An 18,638-nucleotide genomic window follows, 5' to 3' on the forward strand; every position below is an offset into this window, starting at 1 on the left:
CATTGGTCAGTATCAAATCAAGTACAGCCTCCCCTCTTGTAGGCTTGTCCACATGCTGTGTTAGGAAACCCTCCTGAACATACCTAACGAACTCCTCCCCATCCAATCCCCTTACCCTAGGGATATTCCAATCTATGTTTGGGAAATTAAAGTCTCCCATCACAACAACTCTGCTATTACTGCATCTCTCAAGGATCTGTTTCCCTATCTGCTCCTCCACCTCCCTGTTACTATTGGGCGGCCTATAGAAAACTCCCAGCAAAGTGACCGGTCCCTTCCCACTCTGAACTTCCACCCACAGAGACTCTGTAGATAATCCCTCCACAGCATACACCTTCTCTACAGCTGTGACACTATCCCTGATCAGCAGTGCCACTCCACCCCCTCTCTTGCCTCCCTCCCTGTCCTTCATGAAACACCATTATACTATATACTCATAGCTTTATCCTGGTATCCCCCACACTCTGCAATATCCTTTCATAATTTATAGGGTGGGAGATGCTGGTTATAATGAATAATCTTCCTTTCAGATAACTGAGACTGCCACCCACCTTTTTTAAAAATTCATTCATGGGACATGGGCCAGCATTTATTGTCCCATCCCTAGTTGCTCTTGAGAAGATAGGGTGAGTTGCCTTCCTGAAATGCTGCAGTCCACATGCTGTGGGTTGACCCACAATGCTATTAGGGAGGAAATTCCAGGATTTTAACCCCGTGATTGCAAAGGAATGGCAAAATATTTCCAAGTTTGGATTTGTAAAGTGCGTACTGCAAGGTTCTTTGGAACAGTATGTAGATAGCCCAACTGGAGAGGGGATAATACTGGATCTAGTTCTGGGAAATGAGCCCGGTCAGGTCGTCAAAGTTTCGGTAGGGGAACATGTGGCAAATAGTGACCACAACTCTCTTAACTTTAGGATAGTAATGGACAAGGACGAGTGTTGTCCTAAGGGTGGGGTGCTAAATTGGGGGAAGGCTAACTATAGCCGGATTAGGCAGGAATTGGTGGTTGTTGATTGTGAGAGGCTGTTCAGGGGTAAGCCCACGTCTGGCATGTGGGAGTCTTTTAAGGAACAGTTGATAAGGCTGCAGGACAGGCATGTGCCTGTAAAAAGGAAGGATAGGAAAGGTAGGATCCGAGAGCCGTGGATAACCAGGGAAATTGAGGATCTGATCAAAAACTAGAAAGGTTGGGGGGAGGGAATCGAAATGAGGGGACTGAGAGCGAGGAGGTTAGCTCGCAAATAGATAAGGAATGTAGACAGGGTAAGAGGGAGGTTAGACGAGTGAGGGAGAAGGGAAGTGCTCAGGCTGAAGGTCTGAGATGTGTCTATTTTAATGCCAGGAGTGTAGTGAATAAAGTGGATGAGCTTGGAGCGTGGATTGCTGCTTCGAATTGTGATGTGGTGGCCATTACGGAGACTTGGATGTCTCAGGGACAGGACTGGGTGCTTCAGGTGCCAGGTTTTAGATGTTTCAGGAAGGACAGGGAGGGAGGCAAGAGAGGGGGGGGAGTGGCACTGTTGATCAGGGATAGTGTCACGGCTGTAGAGAAGGTGGACGCCGTGGAGGGACTGACTACGGAATCTCTGTGGGTGGAGGTTAGGAATAGGAAGGGGTCGGTAACTTTGCTGGGTGTTTTCTATAGGCCGCCCAATAGTAACAGAGATGTTGAGGAGCAGATGGGGAAACAGATCCTGGAGAGATGTAGGAATAACAGAGTTGTCGTGATGGGAGATTTTAATTTCCCAAACATAGATTGGAATATCCCTAGGGCTAGGGGTTTGGATGGAGAGGAGTTTGTTAGGTGTGTCCAGGAGAGTTTCCTGACACAGTATGTGGATAAGCCTACTAGAGGAGAGGCTGTTCTTGATCTGGTGCTGGCTAATGAACCTGGACAGGTGGAGGATCTCTCGGTGGGTGAACATCTTGGGGATAGCGATCATAATTCTATCTCCTTCACGATAGCATTGGAAAGAGATAGGGTCAGGCAGGCTAGGAAAGTGTTTCTCTGGAGTAAAGGGAAATACAGTGTCATCAGGGAGGAAATTAGACGGGTAAATTGGAAGGAGGCATTCTTGGGGAAAAGTACCGAAGGAAAGTGGAGGATTTTCAAGGAATGTTTGTCTGGAGCTCTGCATGACAACGTTCCGATGAGACAGGGGGGTGTTGGTAGGGTACGGGAACCGTGGTGCACGAAGGTTGTGATGAACCTGGTAAATAAGAAAAGAGAGGCGTACAGAAGGTTCAGAGAGCTAGGAGGTGTTAAGGATTTAGAGGAGTATACGCGATGTAGGAAGGAGCTTAAGAAGGAAATTAGGAGAGCGAGAAGGGGTCATGAGAAGACCTTGGCGGGTAAGATTAAGGAGAATCCCAAGGCTTTCTACAAATATGTCAAGAGTAAAAGGATGAGATGTGAAGGCATAGGACCCTTAAAAGGTGAAGGGGGAAAAGTTTGTGCGGAACCGTTAGAAATGGCGGAGGTGCTTAATGAATACTTTACCTCGGTATTCACGGTGGAAAGGGATCTGGGTGGTTGTACTGCTGGATTGCGGAGGACAGAAAGGATCGAGCATGTGGACATAAAGAAAGAGGATTTGTTGGAACTATTGAATGGCATCAAGGTTGGTAAGTCGCCGGGACCGGATGGGATGTACCCCAGGTTACTGTGGGAGGCGAGGGAGGAGATTGCGGAGCCTTTGGCGATGATCTTTGCATCGTCGATGGAGACGGGAGAGGTTCCGGAGGATTGGAGGATTGCGGATGTGGTCCCTATATTCAAGAAAGGGAACAGGGACAGCCCGGGAAATTACCGACCGGTGAGTCTAACCTCAGTGGTTGGTAAGTTGATGGAGAGGATCCTGAGAGACAGGATTTATGATCATCTAGAGAAGTTTAGTATGATCAAAAGTAGTCAGCACGGCTTTGTCAGGGGCAGGTCGTGCCTTACGAGCCTGGTTGAGTTCTTTGAAAATGTGACCAAGCACATTGACGAAGGAAGAGCGGTGGATGTGGTCTATATGGACTTCAGCAAAGCGTTCGATAAGGTCCCCCATGCAAGACTTCTTGAGAAAGTGAGAGGGCATGGGATCCAAGGGGCTGTTGCCTTGTGGATCCAGAACTGGCTTGCCTGCAGAAGGCAGAGAGTGGCTGTGGAGGGGTCTTTCTCTGCATGGAGGTCAGTGACCAGTGGAGTGCCCCAGGGATCTGTTCTGGGACCCTTGCTGTTTGTCATTTTCATAAATGACCTGGATGAGGAAGTGGAGGGATGGGTTGGTAAGTTTGCTGACGACACCAAGGTAGGTGGTGTTGTGGATAGTTTGGAGGGATGTCAGAAGTTGCAGCGAGACATAGATAGAATGCAAGACTGGGCGGAGAAGTGGCAGATGGACTTCAACCCGGATAAGTGTGTAGTGATCCATTTTGGCAGATCCAATGGGATGGAGCAGCAGTATAAAATGAAGGGTACCATTCTTAGCAGTGTAGAGGATCAGAAGGACCTTGGGGTCCGGGTCCATAGGACTCTTAAATCGGCCTCGCAGGTGGAGGATGCGGTCAAGAAGGCGTATGGCGTACTAGCCTTCATTAATCGAGGGATTGAGTTTAGGAGTCGGGAGATAATGCTGCAGCTTTATAGGACCCTGGTTAGACCCCACTTGGAGTACTGCGCGCAGTTCTGGTCACCTCATTACAGGAAAGATGTTGAAGCCATTGAAAGGGTGCAGAGGAGATTTACAAGGATGTTGCCTGGATTGGGGGGCATGCCTTATGAGGATAGGTTGAGGGAGCTTGGTCTCTTCTCCCTGGAGAGACGAAGGATGAGAGGTGACCTGATAGAGGTTTACAAGATGTTGAGGGGTCTGGATAGGGTGGACTCTCAGAGGCTATTTCCAAGGGCTGAAATGGTTGCTACGAGAGGACACAGGTTTAAGGTGCTGGGGGGTAGGTACAGGGGGGATGTCAGGGGTAAGTTTTTCACTCAGAGGGTGGTAGGTGAGTGGAATCGGCTGACGTCGGTGGTGGTGGAGGCAAACTCGTTGGGGTCTTTTAAGAGACTTCTGGATGAGTACATGGGATTTAATGGGATTGAGGGCTATAGATAGGCCTAGAGGTGGGGATGTGATCGGCGCAACTTGTGGGCCGAAGGGCCTGTTTGTGCTGTGACTTTCTATGTTCTATGTTCTATGTTCTAAAAGAAAAGAGAGGCGTACGTTGGGTCCAGGCAACTGAAAACAGATGCAGCTCTGGAGGAATACAGAGAGAGTAGGAAAGAACTCAAAACGGGGAGTTAGAAGGGCAAAAAGAGGTCACGAAATGTTCTTTGCAGACAGGATTAAGGAGAATCCTAAGGCATTTTATTCATATGTTAGGAACAAAAGAGTTGTCAGGGAAAAAGTCGGACCTCTCGGGGACAAAGGAGAGGAATTATGCTTAGAACCCAAGGGAATAGCGGAGATCCTAAATGAATACTTTGCATCGGTATTCACAAAGGAGAGGGACTTGTTGACTGGGAGTGTCTCAGAGGGAGATGTTGACCCGTTAGAGAGAATCTCTATTACAAGGGAGGAAGTGTTAGGTTTTTTTAGGTAACATTAAAACTGACAAATCCCCAGGGCCTGATGGCATTTATCCTAGACTGCTCAAGGAGACAAGAGATGTAATTGCTGGGCCTCTGACCGAAATCTTTATCTCTTCATTGGACACAGGTGAGGCCCCTGAGGATTGGAGGATAGCGAATGTGGTACCGTTATTTAAGAAGGGTAGCAGGGATAACCCGGGTAATTATAGGTCAGTGAGCTTGACGTCCGTGGTAAGGAAGTTGTTGGAGAGGATTCTTAAAGACAGGATGTATGCGCATTTAGAACGGAACAATCTCATTAGTGACAGACAGCATGGTTTTGTAAGAGGGAGGTCGTGCCTTACAAATTTGGTGGAGATTTTTTGAGGAAGTGACAAACGGTTGACGAAGGAAGGGCCGTGGATGTCGTCTATATGGATTTCAGGTAAGGCATTTGACAAAGTCCCTCATGGTAGGTAGGTTAAGAAGGTTAAGGCTCATGGGATACAAGGAGAGGTGGCTAGATGGGTAGAGAACTGGCTTGGCCACAGGAGACAGAGGGTAGCAGTCGAAGGGTCTTTTTCCGGCTGGAGGTCTGTGACCAGTGGTGTTCACAGTAAGGAGTCTAACAACACCAGGTTAAAGTCCAACGGGTTTATTTGGTAGCAAACGTCACTAGCTTTCAGAGCGCTGCTCCTTCGTCTTCGTCTGTGTTTACCCCAGTCCAACGCCGGCATTTCCACATCATGACTACCAGTGGTGTTCCGCAGGGCTCTGTACTGCGACCTCTGCTATTTGTGATATATATAAATGATTTGGAAGAAGGTGTGACTGGTGTTATCAGCAAGTTTGTGGATGACACGAAGATGGCTGGACTTGCAGATAACAATGAACATTGTTGGACAATACAGCAGGATATAGATAGGCTGGAAAATTGGCGGAGAAATGGCAGATGGAATTTAATCCAGATAAATGCGAAGTGATGCATTTTGGAAGAACTAATGTAGGGAGGAGTTATACAATAAATGGCAGCCATCAAGAGTATAGAAACACAGAAGGACCTAGGTGTGCAAGTCCACAAATCCTTGAAGATGGCAGCACAGGTGGAGAAGGTGGTGAAGAAGGCATATGGTATGCTTGCCTTTATAGGACGGGGTGTAGAGTATAAAAGCTGGAGTCTGATGTTGCAGCTGTATAGAATGCTGGTTAGGCCAAATTTGGAGTACTGCGTCCAGTTCTGGTCGCCACACTCCCTAAAGCCTCCACGTTCTTCTGGTAGAGTGCAGAGAAAGTTTACCAGGATGTTGCCTGGTATGGAGGGTCTGAGCTATGAGGAGAGATTGCGTAAACTGGGCTTGTTCTCCCTGGAAAGATGGAGAATGAGGGGAGATCTAATAGAGGTGTACAAAATTATGAAGGGTATAGATAGGGTGAACAGTGGGAAGCTTTTTCCCCAGGTCGGAGGTGACGATCACGAGGGGTCACGGGCTCGAGGTGAGAGGGGCGAGGTATAACTCAGATATCAGAGGGATGTTTTTTTAGAGTGGTGGGGTCCTGGAATGCAGTGCCAAGTAGGGTGGTGGAGGCAGACACGCAGACACTTCGTTTAAGACTTACCTGGATAGTCACATGAGCAGTCTGGGAATGGAGCGATACAAACAAATGGTCGAGTTGAACCAATGAGCATCACAGGTTGGAGGGCCGAAGGGCCTGTTTCCTGTGCTGTACTGTTCTTTGTTCTTTGTGAGTGGCTTGGAGGGGAACTTGCAGGTGGTAGAGCAAGGAATCTGGCGCCAACTTGGCATATCGCTTTGCACAACACTCAGAGACCATCCTTCCCAATGTGGAAGTGATCATCAACCTCATGAGAACACTTGTGGATGCAACCATGATGCAACATCTGTCGCCTGTCCGAGTGCTGCAGTAAACACAGCCTGTAGAAATGCAGGCTCAGTTTATTGTCCAACAGGCTCAGAATGCTGTCACCATGATGCAGAAGCAGTGCTTATAGGATTAACCAGGCTTTCCCAATGCTCCAGCACTCCAACTGATTACAAGGATTTCTGAGGCTGCCCCGGGGAATGGCAGTGGCTGTGCATGAAGCAAGAGCCTGCTGCCCTCTGTCTGTGAAAAATAAGATTTGTGTTCTCACCACTGCCATTCCACTAGTAACTTGCTGATGCCTGTTGAGCAGCAAGGCACATGGCAAGAATACAAGAAATAGGAGTAGGCCACCAGGCCCTTCAAGCCTGCCATCATGACAAGCAGCCCGTCTTCAAGGCCATCCGCAGTCTTTCTTCACCTCACACACACACACACACACACAATGCATGCCAGCAACTTTCTGCTGTCCATGCTGCAGTTACTAGGGTAAGACTGGGTATGATGACTAGGCCAGCAAAAGGCAAATTGAAGACAGGCACTAATGGAATGCACAATAGTGATTCAAAGAACAAAGAACAGTACAGCACAGGAAACAGGCCCTTCGGCCCTCCAAACCTGTGCCGCTCATTGGTCCAACTAGACCAATCGTTTGTATCCCTCCATTCCCAGGCTGCTCATGTGACTATCCAGGTAAGTCTTAAACGATGTCACGTGCCTGCCTCCACCACCCTACTTGGCAGCGCATTCCAGGCCCCCACCACCCTCTGTGTAAAAAAACATCCCTCTGATATCTGAGTTATACTTTGCCCCTCTCACCTTGAGCCCGTGACCCCTCGTGATCGTCACCTCCGACCTGGGAAAAAGCTTCCCACCGTCCACCCTATCTATCCCCTTCATAATCTTGTACACCTCTATTAGATCTCCCCTCATTCTCCGTCTTTCCAGGGAGAACAACCCCAGTTTACCCAATCTCTCCTCATAGCTAAGACCCTCCATACCAGGCAACATCCTGGTAAACCTTCTCTGCACTCTCTCTAACGCCTCCACGTCCTTCTGGTAGTGCGGCGACCAGAACTGGACGCAGTACTCCAAATGTGGCCTAACCAGCGTTCTATACAGCTGCATCATCAGACTCCAGCTTTTATACTCTATACCCCGTCCTATAAAGGCAAGCATACCATATGCCTTCTTCACCACCTTCTCCACCTGTGTTGCCACCTTCAAGGATTTGTGGACTTGCACATCTAGGACCCTCTGTTTCTATACTCCTGATGACTCTGCCATTTATTGTATAACTCCTCCCTACATTATTTCTTCCAAAATGCATCACTTCGCATTTATCCGGATTAAACTCCATCTGCCACTTCTCCGCCCAATTTTCCAGCCTATCTATATCCTGCTGTATTGCCCGACAATGCTCTTCGCTATCCGCAAGTCCAACCATCTTCGTGTCATCCGCAAACTTGCTGATTACACCAGTTACACCTTCTTCCAAATCATTTATATATATCACAAATAGCACAGGCCCCAGTACAGAGCCCTGCGGAACACCACTGGTCGCAGACCTCCAGCCGGAAAAAGACCCTTCGACCACTACCCTCTGTCTCCTATGGCCAAGCCAGTTCTCCTTGTATCCCATGAGCCTTAACCTTCTTAACCAACCTGCCATGTGGGACTTTGTCAAATGCCTTACTGAAATCCATATAGACGACATCCACGGCCCTTCCTTCATCAACCGTTTTTGTCACTTCCTCAAAAAACTCCACCAAATTTGTACGGCACGACCTCCCTCTTACAAAACCATGCTGTCTGTCACTAATGAGATTGTTCCGTTCTAAATGCACATACATCCTGTCTCTAAGAATCCTCTCCATTGACTTTTTTTATGGATGTTGAATGATTTGATAGCTGGGCCCTTCTCCTCTGCTGCCCCGTCTGCTTGCATCCAGTACTCGCAATAACACCGTCATTAAAATGGTGTTTAGCACAGCAGAAGCAGGCCATTTGTTCCATCGTGTTGGCCGGGGTTATCCCAAAACAAAACAAAGGGTGGGAAAATGGGAGAATTTCCCCAATGTCTTTTTGGGTGTACTTACCTGAATGAATCTTTGACACTGTGTTGCACAGAGTCAAACTGATTCATGCTTCAAATTAGTGCACTTCCCCTCTCGTGCTCTCTCTCTCTCTCTTTCCTCCTCCTCCTCTCCCCCCCCCCCCCCCCCCCCCCCAGCGCAACCACCACCACCCCGATCGCTGCCCTCCCTCCCTCTCCCACCAATCCCAGTGCAGAGTGCCAGTTTGCCCCTTGGGAGGTGCCAGGGCACCCCATGCCCCTGACTTCTGGGGGTTTGTTGGTGGGGGGGGACTCAATGGCCTCTGTCCCCACCAGCGGGGTGAGTCTGCTTGTTCCCTGTTAATGAGGAGCAGTTGTAAACCCTGCTGGTGGGAACCACTCCTGGTGGGGGAGACGCTAGCAGGCCTGGAGAATACTGTCCCAGGCCTGTTAATAATAGTAAAATTCAAATTCCAACATGATCAGCTCCACGCCGATTTCCGGCACGGAGCTGATTGTGTTTTTTAAAAAAAGCACCTGGGAGTCTCACGACCGGCATCCAGCTGGTCGCGAACCTCGCGAAAGGTCTCCCGCTGTTGTCTCCAGGCCTGCTGTGCTGCCTGAGCAGTGCAGGGGGCTGAGAGAATCCTGGCCACTGTGTATTGCTCTATGACAGAGCTGTTCCGTTTAGTTCCATCGTCAGACAGGGGAGGTCACGCCTAACACATTTGTTAGAATTTTTCAAAAATGTGATCCAGTATGTGGATGAGGGTAGTTCAGTTGATGTAGTTCATGTGAATGTTAGCAAAGCTTTTGACAAGGTCCCACACGGGAGACTGATTGAGAAGGTTAAAGCACGTGGAATGTGGGGGAAACTTTGCAAGATGGATCAGAAACTGGCTAAGTAATAGGACACAAAGGTAGTGGTAGAAGGCTGTTGGAACGACTGGATGCCGGTGTCCAGTGGCATACCACAAAAATCAATATTGGAATACTTATTGTTTGTCGTATACATAAATTATATGGAGGGAATGTTAAGCAAGTTTGCAGACGACATCAAGATTGGTAAGGTGATTAATAGTGAAAAAGATGGTATTTAACCCTGATCAGGCCAAGGTGATGCACTTTGGAAGATGAAACAAGGTGAGGGTATATTTAACGAATGGCAAGACACTTGGTAGCTCAGAGGGATCTTGGAGTAATTATTCAGAGGTATAGTGGGAAGGTGTTCAAAAAAGAATCGCCTTTCAAAAGGTGTTTCCAGTGCTGTAGTGAAAAGGCAGTGGAGTGGGACTAAGGTTCTCTACTTGCCAGACAAATCAACCAGGCAACTAAAGAGATAAGACAACATATAAAATTAAAAGAAAAATATGGCAAAACCGAGAGTGAGAGCTAAAAAATGGATCATGAAAATATACTTGCAAGGGATGTCAAAATTCTCACTACGTTTTACATTTATATTCAAGAAAAAAGCATTTTGGGTCCCATGTATTGTCAATGAAAATAAGCAAATGACAGACATGTTAAATAATGACTTTGCGTCAAGTTGATATTTACAGCCAAGAAGAGATCAGGATGCCAAACATCACCAGGAAACTGATACTGAATTAGGGATTCATCACAATAACATAAGCAATACAACACTAATGAAGAAAATAATGGCGTCAAGGTGTGACGAATCCCCAGGAACTGTTGGCTTCCTGAACAGAATGAAGTCCTTTTAGATATATAAACACAATCTGTGCAGAGTTCATACACAAATGTATTTTCTTTTTCAGTGTACAGCAACGTGTGCAGAACGAGTTACAGTGACCAGGGAAGTGAGATGCTCAAAGGAAGAGTGGTTGTGTGATGAGAAAACAAAGCCACCATCTCAGAAAGATTGTGTTGGACCGCCTTGTGATCGACAGTGGACTGTTTCAGACTGGGGTCCGGTAAGTCTAACTGTAGAACAGGTGAAACAACTGTTTTTTTTTCTATGCAGTATCCACACTTTCGGCTTTGTCCTCAATTTATCCTTTATCCTTGTTTATATGAGCGGTCTTGCAACTTAAGAAATGAAAGTCAAAGAGACAGCTTTTAGGCTGGCAACTTCTCCACGCTTACACTTTATAAGCAACACCATCCCTTTTAACAAAAAACAATAAATGCAAACGTCCTGAATCTGGATAAGAGATTAAAACTTAATTTGCATCCTAACCTCACCCCAGTAAGGAGTATGTAAGAATGTAGCTGTCATAATATTAGCTACATCATCCCAGTGGCAGCAAGGATAATAAGGTAAAGGTAGTGACTGTTATAGTACAAAGACAGATACAAAATAATGTATTAGATCATTTTTCTCAGTAATATTAATGGTTAATTGTCTTTTTAAAATTGGCATTGAATGATTTATTAAATAAATCATTCGAAGAAATGTAATAAGTAATTTATGTCAAAAATATATACACGGTAACAATTCAGTGGGCAGCATGATGGCACAGTGGTTAGCACTGCTGCCTCACAGCACCAGGGACCCAGATTTGATTCCCGACTTGGGTCACTGTCTGCGCATTCTCTCTGTGTCTGAGTGGGTTTCCTCTGAATGCGATGGGTTTCCTCCCACAGTCCAAAAGACGTGCTGGTTAGGTGGATTGGCCATGCTAAATTAACCCTCAGGATACCTGAACAGGTGCCGGAATGGGGTGACTAGGGGATTTTCACAGTAACTTCATTTCAGTGTTAATATAAGCCTACTTGTGACATTAGTAAATGAACTTAAACTTAGAAATGAATTTGCCAAATAATTTTTTTCACTTTGCCTTAAAAAAACTTGAACGTACACAGTGCCTTTCAAGTTTTATAAAACCGTAATAGGCCATTTGGCCCCTTGAGCGTGCTCTGTCATTCAATAAGATTATGACTGATTCAGCATTCATCACAGTGTCACTTTCCTGCCTTTTTCCCAAAACCCTAGGCTCCCTTGGCAGTAGTGTATTAAGATGAATAAAAAAACTGGTTGGCAGACAGGAAACCTCCATAGACATTTCTATAGATATATGAAGAGAAAAAGATTGGTGAAGCCAAATTTTAGAGTTAGAGCCACATTACAGTTAGAATCAGGTGAGTTCAAAATGGGCAACAAAGAGATGGCAGACCAGCTGAACAAATACTTTGGATCTGTCTTCACTAAGGAGGACACAAATAACCTTCCAGAAATACTAGGGGATGGAGGGCCTAGCATGAAGGAGGAACTGAAATAAATCCTTATTAGTCAGGAAATTGTATTGGGGAAAATTGCTGGGATTAAAAACCAAAAAGTCCCCAGGCCTGATGCTCTGCATCCCCAAGTAATTAAGGAAGTGGCTCCAGAAATAGTGGACGCATTGGTGATCATTTTCCAGCATTCTGGAAGAGTTCCAATGGATTGGAGGGTAGCTAATGTAACCCCACTTTTTAAAAAGGAAGAAGAGAGAGAAAACTGGGAATTATAGACTGGTTAACCTGACTTCAGCGGTGGGGAAAATGCTGAAGTCAATTATTAAGGAAATAATAACTGAGCATTTGGAAAGCGATAACAGGATCAGTCCAAGTCAGCATGGATCCACTAAAGGAAATCTTCTGAAATATTGAGGATATGACCAGTAGAGTGGACAAGGATGAACCAGTGGATGCTGTGTATCTGGACTTCCAAAAGGCTTTTGATAAGATCCCACACAGGAGATCAGTGAGCAAATTTAAAGCACATGGTATTGGGGTAATGTATTGACATGGATAGTGAAGTAGTTGGCAGAGAGGGGGAATACAGGGTCCTTTTCGGATGGCAGGCAGTGGCTGTTCAGTGCTGGGACCCCAGCTATTCACAATATACATTAATGATTAAGACAAAGGAATTTAATGCAATATCTCCAGATTTGCAGATGACACTAAGCTGGGTGGTAATGTGTGCCACATTGAGAGGATGCCAAGAGGCCACAGGGTGACTTGGACAGGCTGAGTGGGCAGATACTTGATAAATGCAATATAGTGTGGATAAATGTGAGGTCCTGCAAAAACAGGAAGGAAGATTATTATCTGAATGGCAGTTTAGGAAAAGGGGAAGTGCAATGTGACTTGGGTGTCATGGTGGAACAGTCGCTAAAGGTTGGCATACAGGTACAGCAGGCAGTGAGGAAAGCTAATGGCATGCTGGCCTTCATAGCAAAAGGATTTGAGTATAGCAGTGGGGATGTCTCGCTGCAGTTATACAGGGCCTTGGTGAGGCCACACCTTGGGTATTGTGTGCAGTTTTTGGCTCCTAGTCTGAGGAAGGACGTTCTTGCTATTGAGGGAGTTCAGCGAAGGTTCATCAGACTGATTTTCCCGAATGGCAGGACTGACATATGGAGAAAAACTGGATCGACTGGGCTTGTACACACTGGAATTTAGAAGAATGAGAGGGGATCTCATAGAAACATACAAAATCCTAATGGGACTGGGCAGGCAGATGAGGGAGGAATGTTCCCCATAGAGTCAGAGGTTTACAGCATGGAAACGGGCCCTTCAGCCCAACTTGTCCATGCCGTCCTTTTTTTTTAAACCCCTAAGCTAATCCCAATTGTCTGCATTTGGCCCATATCCCTCTATACCCATGTAACTGTCTAAATGCTTTTTAAAAGACAAAATTGTACCTGCCTCTACTACTACCTCTGGCAGCTTGTTCCAGACATTCGCCACCCTCTGTGTGAAAACAGTTGCCCCTCTGGACACTTTTTTTGTATCTCTTCCCTCTCTCCTTAAACCTATGCCCTTTAGTTTTAGACTCCCCTACCTTTGGGAAAATATATTGACTATCTAGCTGATGTGTGTTCCTCATTATTTTATAGGCCTCTATAAGATCACCCCTCGGCCTTCTACAAATCCCAGAGTATCCAGCCTCTCCTTGTAACTCAAACCATCAAGTCCCGGTAGCATCCTAGTAAAACTTTTCTGCACTCTTTCTAGTTTAATAATATCCTTTCTATAATAGGGTGACCAGAATTGCACACTGTGTTCCAAGTGTGGCCTTACCAATGTCTTGTACAACTTCAAGACATCCCAACTCCTGTTCTGACCAATGAAACCAAGCATGCTGAATGTCTTCTTCACCACTCTGTCCACCTGTGACTCCACTTTCAAGGAGCTATGAACATGTACCCTTCGATCTCTTTGTTCTGTAACTCTTCCCAACGCCATACATTAACTGAGTAAGTCCTGCCCTGATTCAGTCTACCAAAATGCATCACCTTGCATTTGTCTAAATTAAACTCCATCTCCCATTCATCAGCCCACTGGTCCAATTGATCAAGATCCTTTTGCAATCGGAGATAACTTCCTTCACTATCCACTACACCACCAATGTTGGTGTCATCTGCAAACTTACTAACCATGGCACAGTGGTTAGGGCTGCTGCCTCACAGCGCCAGGGTCCTGGGTTCGATTCCCGGTTTGGGTCACTGACTGTGTGGAGTTTGCACGTTCTCCCTGTGTCTGTGTGGGTTTCCTCCGGGTGCTCCGGTTTCCTCCCACACTCCAAAGATGTGCAGGTTAGGTGGATTGGCCATGCTAAATTGCCCCTTAGTGTCAGAAGGACTAGCTAGGGTAAATACATGGAGATAGGACATGGCTGTAGACTCAAGGTTCGAATGGCCGCCTCTTGCACTGCATGATGCTATGATTCTATACAGATACTTCAGTGAGTGCACGAATAAATGGCAGATGCAGTAAAATTTGGATAAATGTGAGGTTATCCACTTTGGTAGCAAAAACAGGAAGACAGATTATTATCTGAATGTGCAACAAGACCAGTCCCTGAAGGTAAGCTTGCAGGTGCAGGAGGCTATAAGGAAGGCAGATGGTTAGTTGACCTTCATAGTGAGAGGATTCACGTACAGGAGCAGGGATGTCTTGTTGCAATTATACAGGGCCTTGAGTCCACATCTGGAATATTGTGTGCAGTTTTGGTTTCCTTATCTGAGGAAGGATGTTCTGGCCATAGGAGTGCAGAGAAGGTTTACCAGACTGATTCCCTGGGATGGCAGAACTGACATATGAGGAGCGATTGAGTCAGTTAGGATTCTATTCACTGGAGTTTTAGAAGAATGAGGTGGATCTCAGTAACTTATAAAATTCTAACAGGACTGGATGCAGGAAGGAAGTTCCCAATGTTAGGGGTGTTCAGAGCAGGAATCATAATGTAAGCATACGGGGTAAATCTTTTAGGACTGAGCTGAGGAGAAATTTCTTCACCCAGAGTGGTAAGCCTTTGGAATTTTCTATCACAGAAAGCAGTTGAGGCCAAAACATATGCTCTCAAGAAATAGTTAGATATAGCACTTGGGGCAATGGGGATCTGAGGATGTGGAGGGAAGGTGGGATCAGGTTACTCAGTTGGATGATCAGCCATGATCATAATGAATGGTGGTGGAGACTTGAAGGCCAAGTGACCTCCTCCTCTTCCTATTTTCTGTGTTTCTGTGATCAAAATCTATTTCCGTCTTAATTATACACAATTCTCCCAAAAAAGAATTCTAGGTGTCGAATTCACGTAAAAACCAGAGTAAATCGTGCTGTTTCTTTCAGTGGGAGTTTCCTACACTCTGTGAATCAGTCCCAAAAGCTGGGGGCAGGACCTATTCCTGCTGGAGAGGCCGGCAGCATAGTGCTGAGCGTGCCACCACTGTGCATGCGCCAATCTGTCAGAGGGGATTGACGCATGTGCAGTAGCTGCACACTGCCAGCCTCCCAATCTGCACCAAGTCTCAGACAGAGCATCTTACACAGGCCCTAAGCCCCATAACCCCATGTATTTATCCCACTAATCTACACATCTTTGGACACTAAGGTGCAATTTACCATGGCCCATCCTCCTAACCTGCACACTGTTGGACTGTGGGAGGAAGCCATAGAACCCGGAAGAAACCCAGGCAGCCAAGGGAGAACATGCAAACTCCACACAGACAGTAACCAAAGGCTGGAATCGAACCCAGGTCCCTGGCACAGTGAGGCAGTAGTGCTAACCGCTCTCTGGGTGAAGAAATTTCTCCTCATCTCAGTCCTAAAAGGTTTACCCCGTATGCTTACAGTATGACCCCTGCTTCTGGACACCCCTAACATTGGGAACTTCCTGCATCCAGTCCCGTTAGAATTTTATAAGTTTCTATGAGATCCCCCTCATTCTTCTAAACTCAAGTGAATATAATCCTGACTGACTCGATCGCTCCTCGTACGTCAGTTCTGCCGTCCCAGGGAATCAGTCTGGTAAACATTCTTTGCACTTCCTCTATGGCAAGAACATCCTTCCTCACATAAGGAGACCAAAACTGCACATAGATTCCAGATGTGGCCTTGTTAAGGCTTTGTATAATAGCAGCAAGACATCCCTGCTCCTGTACGTGAATTCTCTCATGACCCGCAGCGCCGGCCCTGTGCTGCACCCCCCACCTTCCCTCTTCCACCCCCCCACTGCCCAATCGCTTGCCCTCCAAACATGCCCTCCGCACCCCCACCCCCAGCCCCGATCGCTGGCCTCCCTCCATCACTCAACCCAAATGCAGAGTGGAAGCAGGACCCCCCCACCCCGACTGATTGCCCCGCACCCTTGGCACTGCCTGGTGGGCAGTGCCAAGATGCCCCCTCCGCATTGGTACTTTGCCTCTTGGGCAGTGCCAAGTTGGCAATTCCTTCTCTCAGGTTTAAACTGTGCCCCTTTATTCTGAGACTATGCCCTCTGGTCCTAGACTTTCCCATGAGGGAAACATCCTCAGTATTTATCTTGTCCCCCTTAAAAATCCTGTATGTTTCAATGAGGTCACCTCTCATTTTTCTGAGTTCAAATGAGTAGAGTCCCAACCTGTTTAACCTTTCCATGGGTGGCATAGTGGTTAGCACTGCTGCCTCACAGTGCCAGGGACCTGGGTTCGATTCCAGCCTTTAGTTACTGTCTGTGTGGAGTTTACATGTTTTCCCCCATTGGCTGCCTGGGTTTCCTCTGGGTGCTATGATTTCCTCCCACAGTCCACAGGTGTGCAGGTTAGGAGGATTGGCCATGCTAAATTGCTCCTTAGTGTCCCAAGATGTATAGATTAGTGGAGTAAATACATGAGGTTATGAGGCTTGCGGCCTGGGTAAGATGCTCTGTCTGAGACTCAGTGCACATGAGCCAAATGTCCCCTTCTGCACAGTAGAGGTTCTATGATTCTCATAAGACAATCGCTCCATACCAGGGATCAACCAAGTGATCCTTCTCTCAACTGTCTCCAATGTAATAATAGCTTTCCTTAAATAAGAGGACCAAAACTGCTCGCAGTACCAGATGTGGTCTCACCAATAGCTTGGACAGTTCCAGCAAGACTTCCCTACTCTCGTACTCAAAGACTATTTCCTCGGGTGGATGGAGCTATTACAAGGGAGCATAACTATAGGGTTCATGGTGGGAGATATAGGAAGGATATCAGAGGTAGGTTCTTTACGCAGAGAGTGGTTGGGGTGTGGAATGGACTGCCTGCAGTGATAGTGGAGTCAGACACTTTAGGAACATTTAAGCGGTTATTGGATAGGCACATGGAGCACACCAGGATGATAGGGAGTGGGATAGCTTGATCTTGGTTTCAGATAAAGCTTGGCACAACATCGTGGGCCGAAGAGCCTGTTCTGTGCTGTACTGTTCTATGTTCTATGTACTCCTACCACCTTGAAATAAGGGCTAACATTTCATTTGCCTTCCTGATTACCTCCTGCACCTGTGCTAGCTTTTTTTTGCGTTACAGCTTTCTGCAGTTTTTCTCCATTTAAATAATACTCTGTACTTTTGTTTCCCCCTTCCAAAATGAATAACTTCACATTTTACCATTTACATGCAATTACCAACTTTTTGCCCACTTAATTAATCTATCAATATCTCTTTGTAAACTGCATCCCTCTTGCAACTTGCCTTTCCACCTATGTTTGTGTCATCTGCAAATTTGGCTACGGTGCATTCACTTCCTTCCTCCATATTGTTAACGGTTGCAGTTCCAACTGATCCCTGTTGGACCCCTTTGGTTACAGGTCATCAATCTGAAAAAGAACCCCTTATCCCCGTTTGTTGTTTCCTGCCCATTAGTCTATTTTCTATCCATACCAACTACCTCCAACACCATAGGCTCTTATCTTATGACTTGACCTTTTGTGAGATACCTTGTCAAATGCCTTCTGGAAGTCTAAATACAACACATCTATTGGTTTCCCTTCTATCCATTCTGGTTAAGACTTCCTTGAAACACTCACAAAAATTAGTCAAACACAATTTTCCTTTCATGAAGCTATTCTGACTCTGCTTGATTAGATTATGGCTGGAATTCTCCAACCTCGCATGCAGCTGGAATTTTCCAGTCCTGCTGCAGTCAGAGATTTGGCAAAGCAGTAAATTCTCCATTCTTGCTGGCAGTGCATGACCGGAGAATTCTGGCATATGATTTTCCAAATGTGCTGCTATTATTTTATAATTGATTCCAACAATGGATGCTAGCCCAATTAGCCTATAGTTACTCACATTTTACCCCCCCCCCTTTTTTTTGAATAGGGTGTTACATTGGCAGTTTTCTAATCCTCTAGTATTTCTCCAGAATCCAATCCATCCACTATCTCTGTAGCAGCTACTTTTAGGATCCTAGGATGCAAGCCATCACAGCCATGGGACATATCTGCCTTTAGCCTCACTAGTTTGTCGAATGCTACTTCTCTATAGATGGTGCTTAATTTTTTCCCCTGTATTCTTTAGTATTAATGGACGGATGCTCATAGTATCTTCTAATGTAAAGACTGATGCAAATTATGTGTAATTCTTCTGCCATTTCCTTGTTCCCTGTAAATATCTCCGGACATACCAAAGCACTTTACAGCCAATGAAGTACTTTTAAGTGTAGTAACTGTTATTGTACGGGAAGCATGGCAGCCACTTGGCACACAGCAAGATCCCATAAATGGCAATGTGATAATGGCCAGTCATCAGTTTCTAGGTTGATGGCCAGGACATTGGGGGGGAAAGCTCCCCTCTTCTAGATAGTATGCGATGGGATCTAATCTGAAAGATTTTGGGAATCTACTCTGTGAGGGAAAGCAGAACTTTTGGCTGTAACTTTTGGGGTTGGATTTAACAAGACTCCC

General features: G+C 46.2%; 1 protein-coding gene across 1 annotated transcript in view; it reads left to right on the top strand.

Annotated features, from left to right (window-relative positions):
• Positions 1–18,638, top strand: part of ttc16 (tetratricopeptide repeat domain 16) — a 183,780-nt gene that overhangs the window by 147,080 nt on the left and 18,062 nt on the right. The window contains exon 15 of the mRNA XM_078226122.1: positions 10,274–10,429. Within this exon, the coding sequence (XP_078082248.1) occupies positions 10,274–10,429 (156 nt within the window). The remainder of the gene's footprint in view (positions 1–10,273; positions 10,430–18,638) is intronic.

This window comes from Mustelus asterias, chromosome 13 (genome assembly GCF_964213995.1).
Source record: "Mustelus asterias chromosome 13, sMusAst1.hap1.1, whole genome shotgun sequence".
NCBI lineage: Eukaryota > Metazoa > Chordata > Chondrichthyes > Carcharhiniformes > Triakidae > Mustelus > Mustelus asterias.